The following is an 18,220-nucleotide window of genomic DNA, read 5'->3' as shown; positions in this document are numbered from 1 at the left end:
TGATCTACAAGGACCACAGTTTTTCAGACACATGTCCAACACCAGAGCACTGGAAAATAATTTTCTTAGAAAATTTTTTGTGATACCAAGTAAACCCTACCTTTTGCATTCATTATTATTTTCAGAATGACAGGTCAGAGAAATTAAGGTGAGAGATATTCAAGTTCTTGGTATGGTAAATTACACCTTGCTGTGCTTGTAGTTCATGGACGAAATACAACAGGCAAGAGACAAGACATGGCAGAGGTTCAAAAGATTGAGTGCCTAAGGCAACTTTCAAATCAAAGTTCAAAAAGCCATACCAAGTAAATGCTTTGAATACTTTTATTGCTGCCACACTTTACTACTTCCAAAGAGAGGGCCTGGAAAGAGTATCTGAGGAGAAGAATGTGGGACAAATCTCTACATATCTCCATACCCAACATCTGCATGGAGTCTCCCTCAGGACGTGAATATGACCTGTGGGTTTCACTGCCTTCATGGCAGCCAAGGGCCTTCCCTCATGGTGGTGTTTAGGCACTGGAGATGGAGTTCCTGGAGACATGTGGCAGTAAAGTGGGGGATTCAACACTGACCTGTCTCCGGCTTGGGACCTGGTGGCTGGGGACAGAGGCCTGCAGCACCTCTTGGAGTGTGGTCCCACCATCAACCTTCTCATGTGGCTGAGGAGAGAAGGCATCATGCTGGATTTCTGATTTATATAGCACATCATCCAACTCTTTAGACAACCCCACTGCAATAGGAGTCTTCAAGGCTAAGAGTGAAACAATAATTAAATAAGCTCCATTAAGTGTGTTCACTGGTTTGAGAAGAGCTCTAAACATGAAAGGCCATTATAATTTTTCCAGTTGTCTTGCTGAAACAATGTGGTGTTTTTTCTTGGGTTCAAGAATATAGATATCAGGAAATGTCAGTGGAACTTGATAGCAACATGTTATTCATGCCTTACTCCTTTTTACCACAGTATTGTGCTCTCTTTGTGCAGAAAGAAGCAGAACCTGCTCTACCCTTAGGGGGAACAACATCAGCCAAAGTAGAGAACGTTCTTGCTTGGATTATGTTTGATCAATAAGAGGAACGACGGTCAGCTCTGAACTCATGAGGAATTGTGGAGGCAAAGCATTCTTTTGGTCACCCCTGTAGCAGCAGCTGCCTCAGCTCCTTCTTCATTGACTTCCACAAAGAAAACTCTTCCCCTATCTGCTCCAGCTAGCTCCACAGTCACTTTAATCTCCTCCTTTTTATTTTTCTAAAGGCTATACTCTGTGTAAAACACAGTCATGCAGTCAACATCCTGGGTTCTTTGCAAAAACTGCTACATGGTTTAGAAGCTCTGACCAAGCTTCAGACACTGTGGCTCACTGAAGTACATCATACTGGATGTGGATTTTTCCCACAACACCAGAGGAAGTTAGACACTGGTATGAGAGCATAGCTGAGGTTCTTAGTTCTGGATATTTGCTGCTGTACTCCAGCTATGGATCTGATTTCCTGCACCCTAGGCCTAGCCCACATGTTTCAGCAGAACAGTGTGGGGAGCTTGAGGCATCAATGATTATGGCTTGAAATGTATGTTGGCCTCCTGAGGCTTTTGTTGAGCTCCACAGTCGTTGTCAGTCTGCACCTCTGGAAGGTTTGCACCAAGCAACAAGCAAATAAGGCAGCAAAGTGGAGTCGTTCCTGTCTGGGGTACAAGAGATACACCAAAAGCCCCTGGGCATGTCTTTCAGGATCTTTCATATTCATCATCATTCATGAGCAAGGAAATAGCTCCACTCTACCAAAGCACTCAACCTTCAACCATGCTGCTCTGCATCACAAGCAGCAGTCAGTTTTTTCACAGTGTTTCCTCCTGGTGTCTGGAGAGTGGCTGTGGGCTGAGCAAAACAAAACACAAAAACAAAATCAAAAAACCTAAAATATAGGTATTTTAGGCCAACAGGCACTGTGCTCAGCACTGCTCTGGGCAGAATATTGCATTTCTCACAGAAGACCAGCAGTTAAACCCATCGAGCAAAATGCAGCTAAGTCCCCACTAAATAACATGCAATGATTGCATGAATATAATCTGAAAAAAAGACTGAGGAGACTTTTCCTGTTATGAAACTCTAGTTTGAGAAAGCCTTTCCCCACAGTGGTTGTCCCACTACAATTTAGTAAGATGATTCCTCACTGGACAAGCTGAAGGCTGTGGAAAAGGCAGGACTGGTCATTGCTGGCCCACTTTTGGGACAGCTTCGTGCTGACAGATTGCAGGGGAAAGAAGTGAGAGGCAGCAGAGTGGGCTTCAGTGGGGGTCTCTTGGAAAAGGAGCTGTCAGGGTATGAGTGGAGACAGAGCTGGTGCTGTGAGGTTGCAAGCTGCAAATAGGGCTGTGCCAAACGCTACCTGCCTCATGAGGCATTGCACAAGAAAATAAGGCATCCATCAGGATTGGCGAGAGAGGTCCTTTGGGGATGATTTTCCAGCATGTTTAAAACTGTCAGTAAGTGTGTGGAAAAGCTGGACTCTGTTGCCAAACTGTAGCACTCAAGTGAGGGAGGATTGCAAAATAATCTTGGAGATGTGTAGGTGGCAGTGCTCTTACACAAAAGCTGTGACTCACCATCCCATAACTAAGAATATCTAATTTCATGCCCGAGGATTCAGATGAAAAAGCTGCATAGCAGCACTCTCTGAAGGGCTGAGAGGAAGCTCACAGCTGACCTACTTCATTTATTATGTTTTTTCTAGGCAGATATTAAGAAAGTGAAGAAAAAATCATGCTATTCGAAAAATACAGAAAAAAATTCTTCCATAGCATTCTAGTTAAAATAGACACCCACATACAGATAATTTTTTCCTTTATTGCTGGACTAAAACAGGAATGACACCAGACCCTGGAAACCAGAACTAATCTATAATGCAGTTATTGAACTGCAAAATTATCCAGTCCTGGAATTCTCTTCTGGTGCCTTTGAGCTGCACCCCCTCATGTAAGAACTTCAAAATGAAGGTGGGCAGTTTTGCCCTACAGCCTATGCTAAAGCCTAGTGCCTGAGAGCACTTGGTGCATTCTCTTGAGAGCTGCAGGCTTGAATTTCAGCAAGGATATGGGATACAGGCCCTTCACCTCCTGGGCAACATGATTTTTTCCACTACAGAAGTTAGGTACTATTCTGAATTTTAAAAAAAACAGAAAAAAAAAATTAGTCATTGAAATGGGGTTTTTCAGGAGACCTCTCTGAGCAGCTTTCTCAAGGTCTGCTTTGAATCCATTCACTAGATGTTCTCCAGGAATTTACACCTCATCTTACCTTGCTCCTGAATTTCAACATGGGCAAAGCATCCAATTGCTCACATCAAGATAGTTCAGAGCAAGCAAAGGAAAATGCTGGCTGCTAGAAAATTTACAAAAGGAGAAAACAAAATGCCTACACATTTTGGATTAGGGAAGTTTTCTTTCAGATGGCTTTTTGGAGGTACAAGTTTAAAGCCAGACTATATTCTATTTGGAGAGATGTGCCATTTTTAATGTATCTTCTTCCTGAATATATAATTCTGCGCATTAAACATGCTATTCACTGATTCTCCATTATATATAAATTTTAAAAGCACATGTTAATTTATCAAACCTCATCCCTCTGAGGAAGACGTCACTTATGTTAAACCAGGAAATCATCAGTAATGTCTCTCTGTCAGCTGGAAAGAAATTTAATTTTTCTCCCAAAAGCATTCCCAGGTAATGTTTAACTGTGATTTCCATGATTTACATTGCACTTTAAAAAGCCTTTCCTCATTCTTCAAAGCATGGAGAGCTCTGTCTCTCAGACTTGCATCTCAGAACTCCTAAATTCACGACTCAGCAACAGGGGAAAAGGAAAACACATTTCTTGGAAATTCATTACTACAGTGTTCCACATTGGTAACTTCAGCGGGATGCATTTTCTTCCTGTTCTTTGAAACCTTAAGACAAATAGTTTGATTTCTCCCCATATAAAAGACAGACTTCTATACTATGTAAATAATTAACCATCTTTAGAAATACATGGGCTTGTATCCTGTTCCTGCAGACACCATGCATACAAAATTCTCTTTGGAGTTATTTGAGAACTTAACACAGACTTAGGAGAGTTGTCCAGACAGGTGGTGGAGTCTCCATCTTTGGAGGCATCCAAAAGGAATTTGGACTCAGTCTTGGGCGACCAGCTGTAGATGGCCCTGCTCATGCAGGGGAGGGGAACCAGATAACCTCCAGAGGTCCCCTCCCACCTCAACCCTACTGTCACCATAAGCACATGTGCACATCAAGGAAACAAAGTGTTATTCATATCTAGTGAGCTTAATGTAAAATTTACTCGATTCTGGGTTCAGATCAATATCAAAATTTCAAGGAGCCTAGTGGCAGAGCATTCGATTCATAGGTACTAAACAAAACTGGCTGCAGTGATTATTTTGAAGTGCAAACTAGATATCAAAGGATTAAGAAAGCATTTGGGAGAAAAATACGATTTCTGCTTTTCATCCAGGTGTTCCTCACAGTGTTAGAAAACGGCCCTGATTTTAAGGTGAACAGAGTTTGCCAAAGAAAAGTATAGTACTGGTAGGATTGTGTCTAATAAAGAACAAGAAAGGGTGATTAGCCATGAACACCTCTGTGAGAGGCAGAGACCTCCTCACAATGGAAGCTCCTGTGCCAGCTGCTGCCACGGTGCCTTCCTCATTGACTTCCACATAAGCCTTGTGGACAACGTTTGACAGCACCAGAGATTTTGCAAACGTCATGGCAGAAAGGTCAACTTTTGATTCAGTGAAGATGTCGGTCATCCCCATCTCTTGTAAAACCTCGTTGAGGTTAAAGGTGCCTTCCAGCTTGAATCGGGGCAGGTAAACCTCCACTGTGGTTTCAAACATGTTCTCTGAGGAGGCCCACAGCATTAAATTTTCATAGGTGATTGTGCATTCAATCTATAAGATAGGGGGGAAAAGGAGATTAAAATAGGTGGGAAGCTTTGAAAAATTGAAATCTTTACCCAGTGTTAATTCAGACAACTGGCTTCCAGCCCTAGTCTATAACATGTACTGCCTTACCTGCTCCAGCCCACTGACAGATCCATCAGCCACATCCCCTGGCAGCAGGATGATCATGCTCAGTGACTTCTGAGCATAAGGGAGTTCAAGGATCTGAGCACCCACCTCCTCAATGTAGCCCAGTTTAAATTTGCCTTTCTGATACATCATCTGCACAGGTTTCTTTCTGTTCTGTTGAAAAGAAAATTACATAGTCAGTTAGACAATACAGCTCTTACCAACACCTCTGCCCAACAGAGGAGGCAACTTAAATTCCCAACGTACCCACAGCTTACACACAGGGCAGCTCAGCCCTGGACATTGTTATGCTTGCTGCAATGCTCACAAGTATCTAAGGTGAATAGTGTTAAGATTTACAGAATGCAGCTGTACCTGATTCAGTTTAAAATCCCTCTGAACTGTTTTTTCTTCCTCAAATTTGCGTTCCCAGGATGCTTTAAAGTAGATTACATTCACAAGCACCAGCAGTGCATGTCCATCAATCACACCAGGTGCAAAGAGTTCCTTGATTTTACCTAAAGGGAATTTTGAAACACAGAAGTATTTATTAGCTGTCATTAAGGCTCTGGACTGAGACTCTATTATTGGTCAGTGAACTTAGTTTTGCAAAAACTTAGAAACACAGTTCTCAGTTTATTCAAAGGACAAAAACAATATAGGTAAACAAATTTCCTAATTGTTTAAGGAGATTCATCTGCCCTGTTAACAGCCAGGGAGAATGGGGGTTACCAAATTATCCCCTGGTGTTATGAATCTGCATTTATGGCTGTTTGCAGCAACAGTTTGTCTGATCAAGACTTAAGAGTAATTACTGCAATTCTCAGGCCAGCCATAAGGGTGGGAATAAAAAATATTTTACAGCAAACATATCTTTAACTCATAAATAATTTAGCCAGTAATTTACTCTAATATTTCAAGAGCAGATGGGAAGACAAACTACCCTTAAGCAGCATAAGAGTGAACACACAGAAATGTAAACAGGTCTTTGCTTTTCCTACCCTGGAATTTCATTTGTTGAACCCATGTAGGAAGGCAGGGATAGAATGGCTATAGTTTTGCTTTGTTTTACCTTGTGTCTCACTTTCAACCCAAGCGTTAATTTTTCTTCTGGCAGCTTCAACAGCACCATGAAAGTCCACTGTTTGCAGCATTGCCCCATATAGTTCCTTGCTACACATTAGAAATTGCTGTAAAGCAAAAATAAAGATTATTAATTGGTCAAATCAATTAAGCACTTACTGCCTTTTGAAAGAAATCAATCTCTTGATATGATTTTAGAAATGGGGAGGGACCTGTTGAATCTGTAAGGTTCAAAATTTCATTTTGGAAATGTGAAGTATCTGAAGTTTATTCAGAGGATCTTTGAAAAAGATATTCTAATGCATAGGTTAAAAATGTAAATAAGTAAAAAGAAAACCAGAATAATGAGTCTTGTCATGGAGAAGTGCATTAAAGAAACAGAAAAAATTCAAGACGAGTTGTTTGATGCCTAAGTATTGCAATAATTGACAGAAAAGCAAAGATGTGACTAACAAGTTAGCCATACCAAGTAGTCTCAAGACCACTCAGTCATTCTGTAGGAAAGGAGCAAGAACTTCAGCAAAGCAGTCCTGTGCATGAACCTGTACAACCTTCCTGGAGATAAACCCTCTCCAAGCTTACTGCTGCCTCAGCTGTCCCACTTGCAAGACCTGAAGTAGGTAGTTTACAGACAGCTAGAATAGGTTCTTCTCTGGCTGAGTGCACACATATGAAAAATGTGCCAAAAATTAACAGATCCCTGCTTTATTTTTGCTCTATAACCTGGGCGGTATGTTTCTGTTTGGCTTTTTGTTGTTGTTGTTGGTTTTGTTTCTTCTGTTTTTTTGCTTGTTTGTTTTAGGGGGGTTTTGTGATTTTTGTTTTTTGGGTTTTTTTAAATAAAAGCATGGAAAGTTGACAGTCTTGTCTCTTTCCTACCAGCCTCAAGAGCTGTAACTCCATGTAGTACATCATGTGCTCCAAAACACACACAAGAGGGGCAACAGTGAGGTTCACAGTTACAGGGAAGCTTGAGGTTGTGGCCACAGCAGTTAGCAGGTGACTTACCTGCTGGAGCTCAAATCCTTGTTGTATAAAGAGATTGTTGGCCAAGGCTAAAACATATTTTTCACCAAGGTTTTGTAGTTGCAAAAGCAGCTCCTGGAACACTTTATGGTTAAGGTCTCCCTCCTTGTTACACTGGGAGTAGCACAAACACAACAATTAAAATTATTCCTCTGTACACCTTTGGTTGCTAATTTGCATCTTGATTAGATAACATTATAAGCATTTTTAAATCCAGCTAGTCCAAGCTTTGTAGCCTGATCCTTCTTCAGATGAGATCACTGAAGGCTTTGGTATTGATCTACTGGCCCTTAATAAAATAAAACCTTGTACCAGCCATTTCCTAGAGGGTTAGGCAGATGCTGAGCATGTAATTTTGACTCCCTCCAGTGGCAAACCCTAGATTTTTACCCACACTAGCCTGCCACGCAGTGAAGGCTCCCCACCTGAGGACACACCTGTGATAAGGAAGGCTGACTCTCCAGGCTTCCTTCTGGCTCCACTTCTGGAGCTGCACTCTCGTGATCAGATCCAAGACTCATTCTTCCTGCAGCTTTCCTGACATGGAGCACCTGCAGGTGAAGATGTCAATTTATGTCAATTGTAACTGGGATAAAACCATATTCCTTGTTTAAAAGCTCTGCTGTGCCCTGTTGGATAAGTGCTGTAGATTCATGAAAGATGTTTTACCACCTTCCCTCATCAGCTGAAATGACAGACTTGAACTTGTTCATACTTCATGTTCAGACTCACTTTTCTATATTAACAAACCAAGAAGAACTTGCACTTAATCCCTCAAAATGTTACTCTTCACTACCTCAAAATGTTTATATTTGATCTGTGTTTTCATTGCTACAGTTATCTTAAATTTCAAAACAAAAAGTTGCCCCAAGTAAAGAGACAAAATTAATTTTCTTTAAAAACATCAAAAATGGCTTCTTGCAATCATTCTTAACATTAGCATCAGGTTAAGAAATCAAAATCACAGTGCTCTTAATGGAAACCAGTCCTTGTTTCTACTGTGCAAATACATCACTGAAAAATTTTCAGCAGTTTTTCTATTACAATAATGTTGCATCACACATAGACTTGTTAGCATTCAGGAACACACATAATCACAGAATATGATTATATGCAGGTGCTTTTATTGTAGAGCTCTGTGAATCAGGAGTACAGACCCAAGTCTGACTCCAACATGACTTGCAAGCTGAACATATTTTATATTCTATCATTATATAACTTACATATTAATAATTAAACTTATGTTTTTCTATTGTATACATTGATCTTATTCAACCATGAGTTTCTCATGATCTTTTTCAAGCCCCTGACTACAGTTTCTCATTATTATTCTTGTGATTAAACAGTAATTATATTTAATTGCTAAACAATCATCACATCTAACAATTATATCATTTATCATATACTAGCTACACAGGTGCAGTTCTAGCAAGTACAAGGTCTATACTTTCCCAGGGTATTTTCCTAGGGCCTACTAAGCTTAATTTTCCTTCTAACTCCCCAGATCCCCATGATTTTAAAACCCTTTTGCTATCAGACTTACTCATGTTTTTTAGAGGATACTGATATGGAGCAATTCCCATTGCTTTTCTAAAATAAGCAGGAGTCCCTGCCTAAAGTATTGATGTGGCAGGGTTATGGTAGCCAGGAGGCTGTAGGGGTGGTCTCTGTGCAAAGACAACAGACTCAGAGTGTCTGGGTGGGCATCTGGCAGCCACAGCAATGGACAACCCACCACACCCCAGTGAGAAGCTCTGCCTTAGGATTATTGGTCTTCAACACTTATGGTAGAGAGGAGAAAGAAAAAAAGAAAAGAGAAGAAAGGTTGTAGAAAGCAGAACTTGCGCTGCAGGAAGTAAAGGCACAGTGACTGGAGGGGTGGCCTTCTTCACTTCCTCCTTGCCCACCTGGGTCTCTGTGGGGTGAGACATTTTGACTCTTGAATGTCATAAGGGATATGTGAATTAATGCTTTCAGCCACCCAGGTGAAACTCCTTCAGGTGTCTGCAGCACTGCCCACCAGACTCCCATTCTTAGGATTCTCATACCAGCCACAAGAGGAAATGCCTCCCATAATTCTGAAATAAAGCCCAGTATTCTGCCACAGGCTTGGGGAAAGCCAGAGCAGCCCACTGTGCTGTATCCCTTCCCCTCAGTCAGCCCTTGCTCTGTGCTCGTGCAGGGGGTGTGATGGGACCCACACCAGCAGATGGCAGGGATCACAGTGCTCCAAGCACAGCTGCAAAGGCAGCACCTGTGCCTGCCCTTGTGCAGCTTTCCTGTGAGGCACTCACATGTGTGCCGTGCTGGGCTGCCCAACATTTCCTTTGAGGGAACAGCAAGCAGTGTGGCAGCACCTCACCATGGTTCATTCATACTCACCTTTTCTATCTGAGCAGCAGTGTTGTTTTTTGCACCAAGATGGATCAGGGCCAGGGCAACAGAGATGCTCATAGGAGAGAAGACAATATTTGTGTCCTCTGCACTTCTGTTGAGCTTTTTGTAGAGATCAAGGCAAAACTCAGTAACTGGTCTAGAAATTGGGTCCATCATGAAGAGGCTGCTGAGTGGAAGCACAAAAGAATTAAAAAATTTAGAGCAGCTGGCTTAACTAGACCACACTGTGAAGCATCTGTCTGCCCTGAGACTGTCCCATAGCTGGTTGTTGAACATAATAGATATTTTCTAAATCCTGAAATTTTTAATCAGCCTTGCACAGATCAATCTATGATGCACAGCAGGAGAAAAGGCACAGAGGGTCTGCAAAAGGGACTCATGCTCACAACACATGTACATTCCTCAGAAAGGACTCTTTTTCTGCTTTATCCCATGCTGCGTCTTATTTCAGCTTATGGTATTGAAATTAGACAGGTATGGATTAACATTTTCCTTCTCCACACTGGTTTGATGCTCACACCTGCATCAACTCTTTTTCTCTTAACAACATACACTAGTGATAGAGACTTGGTGACAGAAACTAAGCCTGTATATAACCATCTGTGGCAATCAGAACTGTGGCAAGGGGTTTCAAACAACAGGTTTCTAAAAATAAAATCACTATTAATTAAATGTCTTCATACATGAAAAACACTCATTAACAGCTATGGAGACTGTCTGTCTACATATGGAAACACCAACAGTTTTAAATACACTTTTAACTTCTAAAGTTTTCCAGGAGTCAGAGATTGAGGCAGAATGGGCAATTAAAAATGCCAAACAAAGTAATAGCCCAAGAGCCCTAAAAAGAAGTCTTTAAGTTCCTGCTCAGTGATATGACAAGTCATACGTCACTCTCAACTTTTGTACTAGAAACATTACAGTCTGATACCCCTCCCATGGATCATTTACATTCAATCCACTCCACTAAGAACAAGTTAGGAACAAGTCCAGCTCTGTCCTTGCAAGGAGGAGGCCATCTAAAAGATGGGTGATTAGAAACTCCTTTCCTGAATCTTAGGAGAAGTGTAAAGGTGCTGTGTAGATACCAGTAGGATCACACAAAATTTTCTGGAATCATAATAACAAAAAAAACCCCAAAAAAACCCCACATCACTTTCACTACCAAACAAACATTTTGGACAAATAGCACTGGTCTGTGTTCCAGAAAGATTATTTATTTAGGGCAAAATACACAGCCACAGTATGGAGACAAGTCCTTCATGTTTTGTTTGTCACAGATCTCACTGTCTCTACTTTTAGCCTGCACTAGGACCAGCATGGGTCAGGTCCAGAGAAAGCTGCCAGAGTTCCTCTCTTTTGGAAAAAGGAGTAAGAGCACAGCCAAGTGGTTCTCCCCAGTGCCCACAGATGGCCACAGCACAGCAGGCACTCTTCCTCAGCCCTGCTTGCCCTGAAGCTGCAGCCTGCAAGGTGAGGTTACATGAGGAGCTCCAGTCTGTGTCACCAGAGGTTAAAGGTCAGAAGAGGCTGGTGCAAAGCTGAACTTCAGGGTCTTTTGTCAGCAGGGCACTTGTACAGCCAGCCCTGGGCTGTTGTTGTCCCTTTGAAAGTTGTCCTGAGCTCTCTGGGGAAGGGGTTCCCTGGTGCTGGGGACCTGCAACCCATTCCAGCCAAAATTCTCCTGTCAGCCTCCCACTGAGGCCCCCATTCTTCTACCACAGCTCCCTCCCTTCACAGACCTTTACAGACTTCTCTTTATGCAAAGAGCTGCTCAAAATGTCTTGTACTATTCTCAAGATGCAGCATGCACACTACCTCCAGCTCAGCCATGAGCCAGGCATGACTCTCCATGGAAAGCTGGGACTCAGGTGCCAGAAGTTACCAGGGCATTAGGAGTTGATGTGGCTCAGCCCAGATACAACATTTGTCTGTGAAACCACCTTCACCTGCAGCAAGTTCCAGACAATGGGGATGAACTCAGCCCACAGGAAAACTGACTGAGCCTAAAACAAACTGCTGCAGAGGCTTGGAAAAGATGAAAAAGTAAAGTTTTATGAAGGTACGTATATGAATATACGAAAGTACATCATGTGGTAAATGCAGACATTTCTTTCCATTTGACTAACAACAGCAACCATCAGTGCTTCATCCTGTTTCTGAGTGATGCTCTGTGGAAAGAACCTGTGATGCTGAAAGAAAAGTTCACTGATGTTTCATACTGAGACTTTTGTTTTGCTCTGGAATCCAGAAGTGCTTCACATAAAGACCTAATGCAAATGGGCAAAACAGATGAGAAATACCAAAGGGTTCTTTGCACAGACAAAGATTAGTTTTATCTCCTTTATTCTGAACACATGTCTTTTAGCTCTGCTATTAGTGTATTTTTATGTAATATGTTTTTAATTTTCCTTTCAATAATGCAGTAATCTTACAACAAGACATTGCATTAAACAATTTTTTTTTCCACCTTCATATCCTACTATTCACAACCTTCTGAAAACAAAACAGTGCATCTTCAGTGCTGAAGTTTGTAGTGCCATACTTCCACATCTCTTGAAAGATCTGAAATGGAGCTGTGAAATCAGACACAGTGAATGTAGGGCATGAGGCACCTTGTAGGTGTGTCCCACCTTCAGAACGAGTCAAGGAGAAAAAAAAGAGTTAATCTTACTCAGTAGGAAGAAGGTGGCTCCACCCCACCCTGCAGGGAAAGGGCTGAGTGCCAAGATTGGAGAGAGCCCAGGATCTGGGAACAGGTTTTAATGTGTCTGGCACACTGATGTGGCCACTCCTTCAGCAAAAGCAGCTGGCTCTCACCAGGGAGTCATCCAGGTGCAAACACTGCAGCCAGCTCCATGGTTTTGTGAGTGGGAACTACTTAGAGAGCTGCCCTAGAAATCCAGAGGAAGGGTGGGCAGGTACAGGCTAGTGAAGGAACTTTCTTACTGCACAATGAAAGGATTTAGTGAACTTCCTTAATCTAAAATGGGGTGGGAACAAGTGCATGAATGATTCCTCACCACAAAGCCTTCTGTGTAATCTGTGCAATAATTCAGTCAGACTTTTGGAGCTGCTGCAAGGATCACAGCGTTTGGAGAACATCTACATGGTGGACAGCAAGTGGTAATGTCACTTTTAAATAATCTTAGAGTGGTAAGGAGGGATGACACAGGATCAAAAGAAGTGTTCCAGGAAGTTCCCAGCTGTTGATCTGCACTAGCCAAAGCACCTGTGCTGAGCATTATTAGTAGTGCAGAGCCCCTGATGACAGGAGATCCTTTGCATGATGGTTCAACAGCTTTTAACATAGTCTGGCAAATGACATTACTGGCACTGCAGTTTGTGAGCAAGAAGCTACCCAGGAAAATAACTTCCTTCAGAGGAGACCACTGCATACCACAGACCGCATAAAAATTACAAACTTCCTCCATGGCTGTGTGAAATGATGAACACTCCTTTTCTATAACTATCCATGATCTGTTCTCTCTTTACAGTATGTTTTGGCTAAGGTTAGATGAAATCAAAACAAAAACTATCAAATAATAAAGAAACCTGTGCTGAAAGCTGTCATAATTAATGGTTGTATTAGATTATATTTAATACAACCATTATATTTGATACAGTCAACAGGAGGAGGCAGTAAATAGGGTGGAGAAGGTAAGAGACCTTGCTGTTATGGTGATTCTGTATTTCATACAAGTTAAGTAAGAAGGAACCTGTTTTGCTGATGCACGTGATAATTCCCATTGCATGTTTTACTCAATCAATCTGTGTCCCATTAAAGTGCTTCAATATACATTAATTTCTCATACGCAGAGGGAAATAGACTTGGTAGAAATTACATGGTCTATTCTACAAAAAGACAGTGTGACAGATAGTGCTGTTCTCTCACATGAAAATTGGTAGAAGTGACTTTCTTATTTTTCATTACCATTAATACAAGAATAAAAGTTTCTGTGCTGATTTGAACAGCACAGAAAGGGACAAACAGCACATAAGAAAAATCAAATTTCCTACAACACAGCAATTCTGATCATCCCTAAGTAGCACAACACATGCCTTAAGTTAAAAAACAATACATTTCAGTACAAAGCAGCTTTTCAAGCGAAATGGTGCCAAGTTCATTTTCCAAACTATTTAGCCTCTCAGGATGCTACTTTTATGCCAGAAAGATTTTTCCTGACTGCTTTTGTTAGTTTGCATCAGCCCCTCTGGTATCTTCTACACCTCCTTCCAGGCCAGTTATTTCTGCATAAACAGGCATGGATTTGCATTGGCCTGTTACAAGCTGTACAGTGGCAAGTTATTTGCTGTGCCTGTGTGCAGCTGTACAGACTTCTCTGCAAGGTTCTAAACAACATTGCCAAACCCAGGAGCTCATATTTTCATAGCAAAGACCAGCACCCCCACTAACAAAACAAAATCTGAATGCCACTCCGCCCTTTCTCTTTTATAGCATCATTGTTTGTGATGTGTAAACAACTTCCCTGGTAGTGGGGATCAGTGTAAAGGGGAAATGCCTTAGAATCCAGTCAAAGAATTGCCTGCCCTCTCTCTCAGTAGAAAACATTTCAAGGCTTTTTCTTGTGCCATGGAAATGTGAGTAAAGAAGGGAAATTAACCTGCATTTCTCATTCAGTGTGTCAGGTTGCCCAGGTCAGCAGCACGAGCACTTTATATGAAGCCTGTTTCTACCAGAGTAAGTAGGGGTGCTCTGAAAGTGCCTTCACACTTCAGCCCTTCTGGAGAGACAAACAAAAAAGCTTTCCCATACAACCCACTGAACTCATCAGTCTTGTGGCAATTAGACTTTACTGGATGGACAGAGAGGTTTTGGGGAAATTTCAGATGCAGAAGTTTGTGAAATTTAGGCAAGAATCTTTAGATGTGTCCCTAAAATCCTCATTCATGTTCCACTAAAGACCAGCTCCCTTTGTGTGAGCTCTTGAGCCACCTGAATTTAAGCAGTGTGTTTTGCTGCCTGCAGCCTGTAAAGTTATCTCTCTTTCTGCCAAATATGTAAAAATGATGTTTACTTTACCAGCCTGTAGAGTACTTTGGATCAGAAAAAAAAAGGAAAAAAGGGGGAAAAATCACAGTTATTTTGGAAAAATAAAAGAAAACAAAACAACATAGAATTTTTACCTTCTTGCCTGAAGAAGTTAAATGAAGAAGACAACAGCTGAGTTCTGGAGCACGTTCCTGTGAATACTGTATTTTAAAAAATCTCCCACTCTCTTGTGGGAAAGTTCAGCCTCTAACCAATAATTGCTGATAGTAGCATCTTGCTGCTCAATGTAAATGCCATTACCATGAAGTTTCCCCACAGAAGAATGGGAAACCTGTATCTAGCAATATGCTATTAGCATTTCTCTCAAGCTGCTCAACAAGTCTGGCAGGCAATATCTGCTGGCAACATCTCCTGATTGCAATGCCAAGCCACTCTCAGCTGGAAAACTGGTCATTAACCCTAAGAAGACCTGTGACTGCACTGCTGTGCTTAGTCCCTTTCAAATTTTGATGGGGTCTGGCCTGGACAAAGGTGTGTGCAGGGTTCATGCCAAGATCTTTTGGAGCTGAGCTTGCTTTCAGAGACAGAGCAAATGAACGGGAAATGAAAGCATGAGCTTTATGTTGCCTACAGTCATCTCTCCTTCTCAGGTAAGGAGCTGGCTTTATGTGCGTGGAAGGAGCTTAATTAGAGAAGGGAAGAAATATTTCCTTGAACTGTAACAGGAATCCCCAGCCAGGGGGTATTCTTTTAAATCTTAAATCACTAGAGATAACAATAAAGGAAGGCCAGGAGTGGTTGATCACTGAGGTTAAGTCTCCAGCATAAAGTGAGAAGGAAGTAAAGAGAGGGGAAGCACGGAGCTGCACGAGCACAGTGTTTGATCTCTGATCAGTACCACTGAACCCAGATGCAACACTGGGTTATGGCAGGTGGACTCAGAGATCAGAGCTAAACTAGGGTTGTATGCAGCTTTGCAACACCAAAAATTTTATGTCTTTTCTCCCTCTTCTTTCTTCCCACAAAGCATAAAACTGGCTTTGGATTCATGGGATACTTATGGATCAAACATGGTAAGTAGGAAAGAGGAGGAAGGCCCTCAGCACCATCTTGCCCTATCCATGCTTTCCTCCAGAAGATGGACCATTCTCTTTATAGGCACAGCAGTGTCCAGCTTTGCTGTTTCCCACTCCTCTGACAAGGTCTCAGCCCAGCTGGCCAAGTTCCAGTGCTCCAGTACCCATCTGAAACCAGGAATCCATAAGCAATGGAAGATACAAAGATAAAATGACCATTCTCATTACCTCAGTTCTTTTCCTTCCTTTTTTGCTTCCATTTGCCATTCATTTTCTTGTTTCTGTTTTTAATTCCTGTATGTTTCTGCAGTGCTTCTTCACCTTCTTTCTCAGCTTTTTCTCTATATTTAAATTTATTTATTTATAAACGTTGCCATGTATCTTCTGATGCTTTTCTAGTCCATGCATCTTTTCAGTGATTTTGAGTATCTTGCAAGATTTTCCTTCTTCCAGTTTCTGTGTTTTCTCCTTTCCTTCTCTTTTGACATCATTCCTCCACTGATTTATTATGCTCAGAGCTTCCTTGGCACCTGTTTAACTGCTTTGCCTCAAGAAATGTCAATGTAGGTGCAAATTCCATCTTTTATAGGCCCTTAGGACAGCATATTCACAAAAATTTACTGCTTTTCCAGACAATTTGCCCCTCAGTTGCATTTTTCAAGGTTCAGAACTTCCCCACAAGCCACTTTTGCTACCACAAGCCATTGTGCCCCTTCTCAACCAAATGCTGGGGGTGAGAGCGGGCAGCGACTGTGCTGGTGGGCAAGTGCAGAGGTGAGCAGGCACACAGCCCTGCAGCTTGCAAGAACCAGCCTCAGCTCGCTCTTTTCCATCAGGGGCATCATCTCATCCATCACTGGATAGTCATGCCCTGTTGAAAGGTGAGGTGGGGCACCCTGTCAATCTGAGCAAGCCCTCAGCTATGCTCCCTCTCTCTGTTGTGACCAACACCTCCCAGCACGTAAGAGTTCCCGCACACAAACTCCCACACGCGTTTTCCCACGTCCTCCCAGGCAATTTCTTGCCCAAGGGCCCAGAGGCCAGCAAAGGGTAGAATGAAAATAGTAGACTGTAACATGGTTTCTCACAGCAGCAGGAGCTTCACGGACAGTTCTGCCTCACATGCTGCAAGGTGGAAAAGCTTTGCCCTGGGACTGGCAGAGAGGAGAGGCAGAAGTGAAAAATTAACCTGAAGTTTACGTGAGCAAGCCACCCTCTTCATAAATGACTAATAAGTGGGTTTGCTTTATGTGGGCCAAGACAGTTTTGTATCTCTAACATCTGCTTGCCTTGCACAGGCTGGGATACCTTGGAATTAGGAGAGAGAGAAATTAGTCAAGTGGAGAGAACGGGCCCCACCCTGAAGCAGTGTTTGTCTCTGCTTTCATGGGATAACCCTTCCTGGCCATGCTGTCACAAGGAGAAGAATGCTGTCATAAATTTATGAATGCTGTCATAAATAAAAGCTCTGATCAGCATTTAAACAGACTACAGCTTCCATTAAATGAAGACTGATTCCTAAACTGGAATGTTTTCAGAACCTGAAAAAAATTGATAAAGCAATGTCTGAGCTTTTCTCCTTTAGGAAAGCTCATCCAGGAAGGAAATGAGGGTTGGGACATTCTGCCAGAGGTTTTCATCAGTCTAGCAGACCAGCAGACCTGTAGCAGTAAATGTGAAATGTCCTGCTGGACAACTGGAACCACCTGACAAAGAGTCAGTGCCCAAGCACAAACTGTACAGTCCCTCTTCTCTATGCATGGATTGCCTGTGCAGCTGCTCAGTCACCAACCCCATGCACAATGCCCAATCCACCTCCTGCTGGAGAACCACCAGAAGCCACAGTGACAACAGCCCTGGATACATCTGAACACAGCCTCCGGAGCAGATCAGACAGTGATGGGGTGTACCAATCTTTACCAGTCTTTCAGATATCACCGAAGTTGAGCCAGTAAAGCTCTTTGCAGCTAAGTCCTTCTCAGACAGGATGGGCTCACATTAATTGTTGTGGGGTTTTTTTTCTGACCAGTGTCCTTGTGTCAAAACATCTGATGCATATCAGCAAAGACCCCCAGAGATCTGCAGGGTCTCATTTCCCATTGTTTTTGATCCAAGTTAGTCTCCTCAGTACCCTCAAAGACGTGGGCCAAAGACCCCAGTTAACCCTCTGGCACTAAAATGCATTAGAAACCATTAAAGGTCCTCCAAGGGAACTACTGAATTATTGTGACTGAAGGCTTCTCATGGGTTGTTAAGCTCAAAAATCAAAACAGAACTCCCACCTCTAAATTCACTATAACCAGTGCTCTGATGTTGAAAGTATGTATATTAGGGGTTGTTGCGTGTTCTCATTTAGAGACCTATTTCCAGTTTCTTTCAGACCCGAGGCACCAAGAGGATTTCTCAAGTAAAATGCTTCCATCGTTTGAGGATACATAATTGAATTTTGCATGTATCCTTACCACCTAGTAACATAGTCCTGACTGGGAACTATCACCATGTGGCTCAGAAGAGCAATCCAGACATTCACTTAGTTGCTTTTTTTGTTATTTTGACT

General features: G+C 42.2%; 1 protein-coding gene across 2 annotated transcripts; it reads right to left on the bottom strand.

Annotated features, from left to right (window-relative positions):
• Positions 1-310: 310 nt before the first annotated feature.
• Positions 311-18,188, bottom strand: LOC100224915 (serpin B12). 2 transcript variants are annotated; one of them, XM_012571468.5, is made up of 8 exons: positions 14,722-18,188; positions 9,559-9,739; positions 7,614-7,727; positions 7,159-7,290; positions 6,140-6,257; positions 5,443-5,585; positions 5,071-5,241; positions 311-4,947 (listed from the first exon to the last, which is right to left on the bottom strand). In XM_012571468.5, exons 2-8 carry the CDS (start codon positions 9,727-9,729, stop codon positions 4,543-4,545), a joined length of 1,254 nt encoding a protein of 417 aa, XP_012426922.4. In that variant the 5' UTR covers positions 9,730-9,739; positions 14,722-18,188; the 3' UTR covers positions 311-4,542. The 2 variants fall into 2 exon arrangements, with proteins under 2 accessions (XP_012426922.4, XP_072780182.1); XM_072924081.1 differs by having other exon boundaries at positions 9,559-9,736.
• Between the last annotated feature and the right edge of the window lie 32 nt (positions 18,189-18,220).

Source organism: Taeniopygia guttata, chromosome 2 (genome assembly GCF_048771995.1).
Source record: "Taeniopygia guttata chromosome 2, bTaeGut7.mat, whole genome shotgun sequence".
Lineage (NCBI taxonomy): Eukaryota > Metazoa > Chordata > Aves > Passeriformes > Estrildidae > Taeniopygia > Taeniopygia guttata.
Note: the sequence above shows the minus strand (reverse complement) of the source record. Positions and strands in the feature narration are given on the sequence as shown.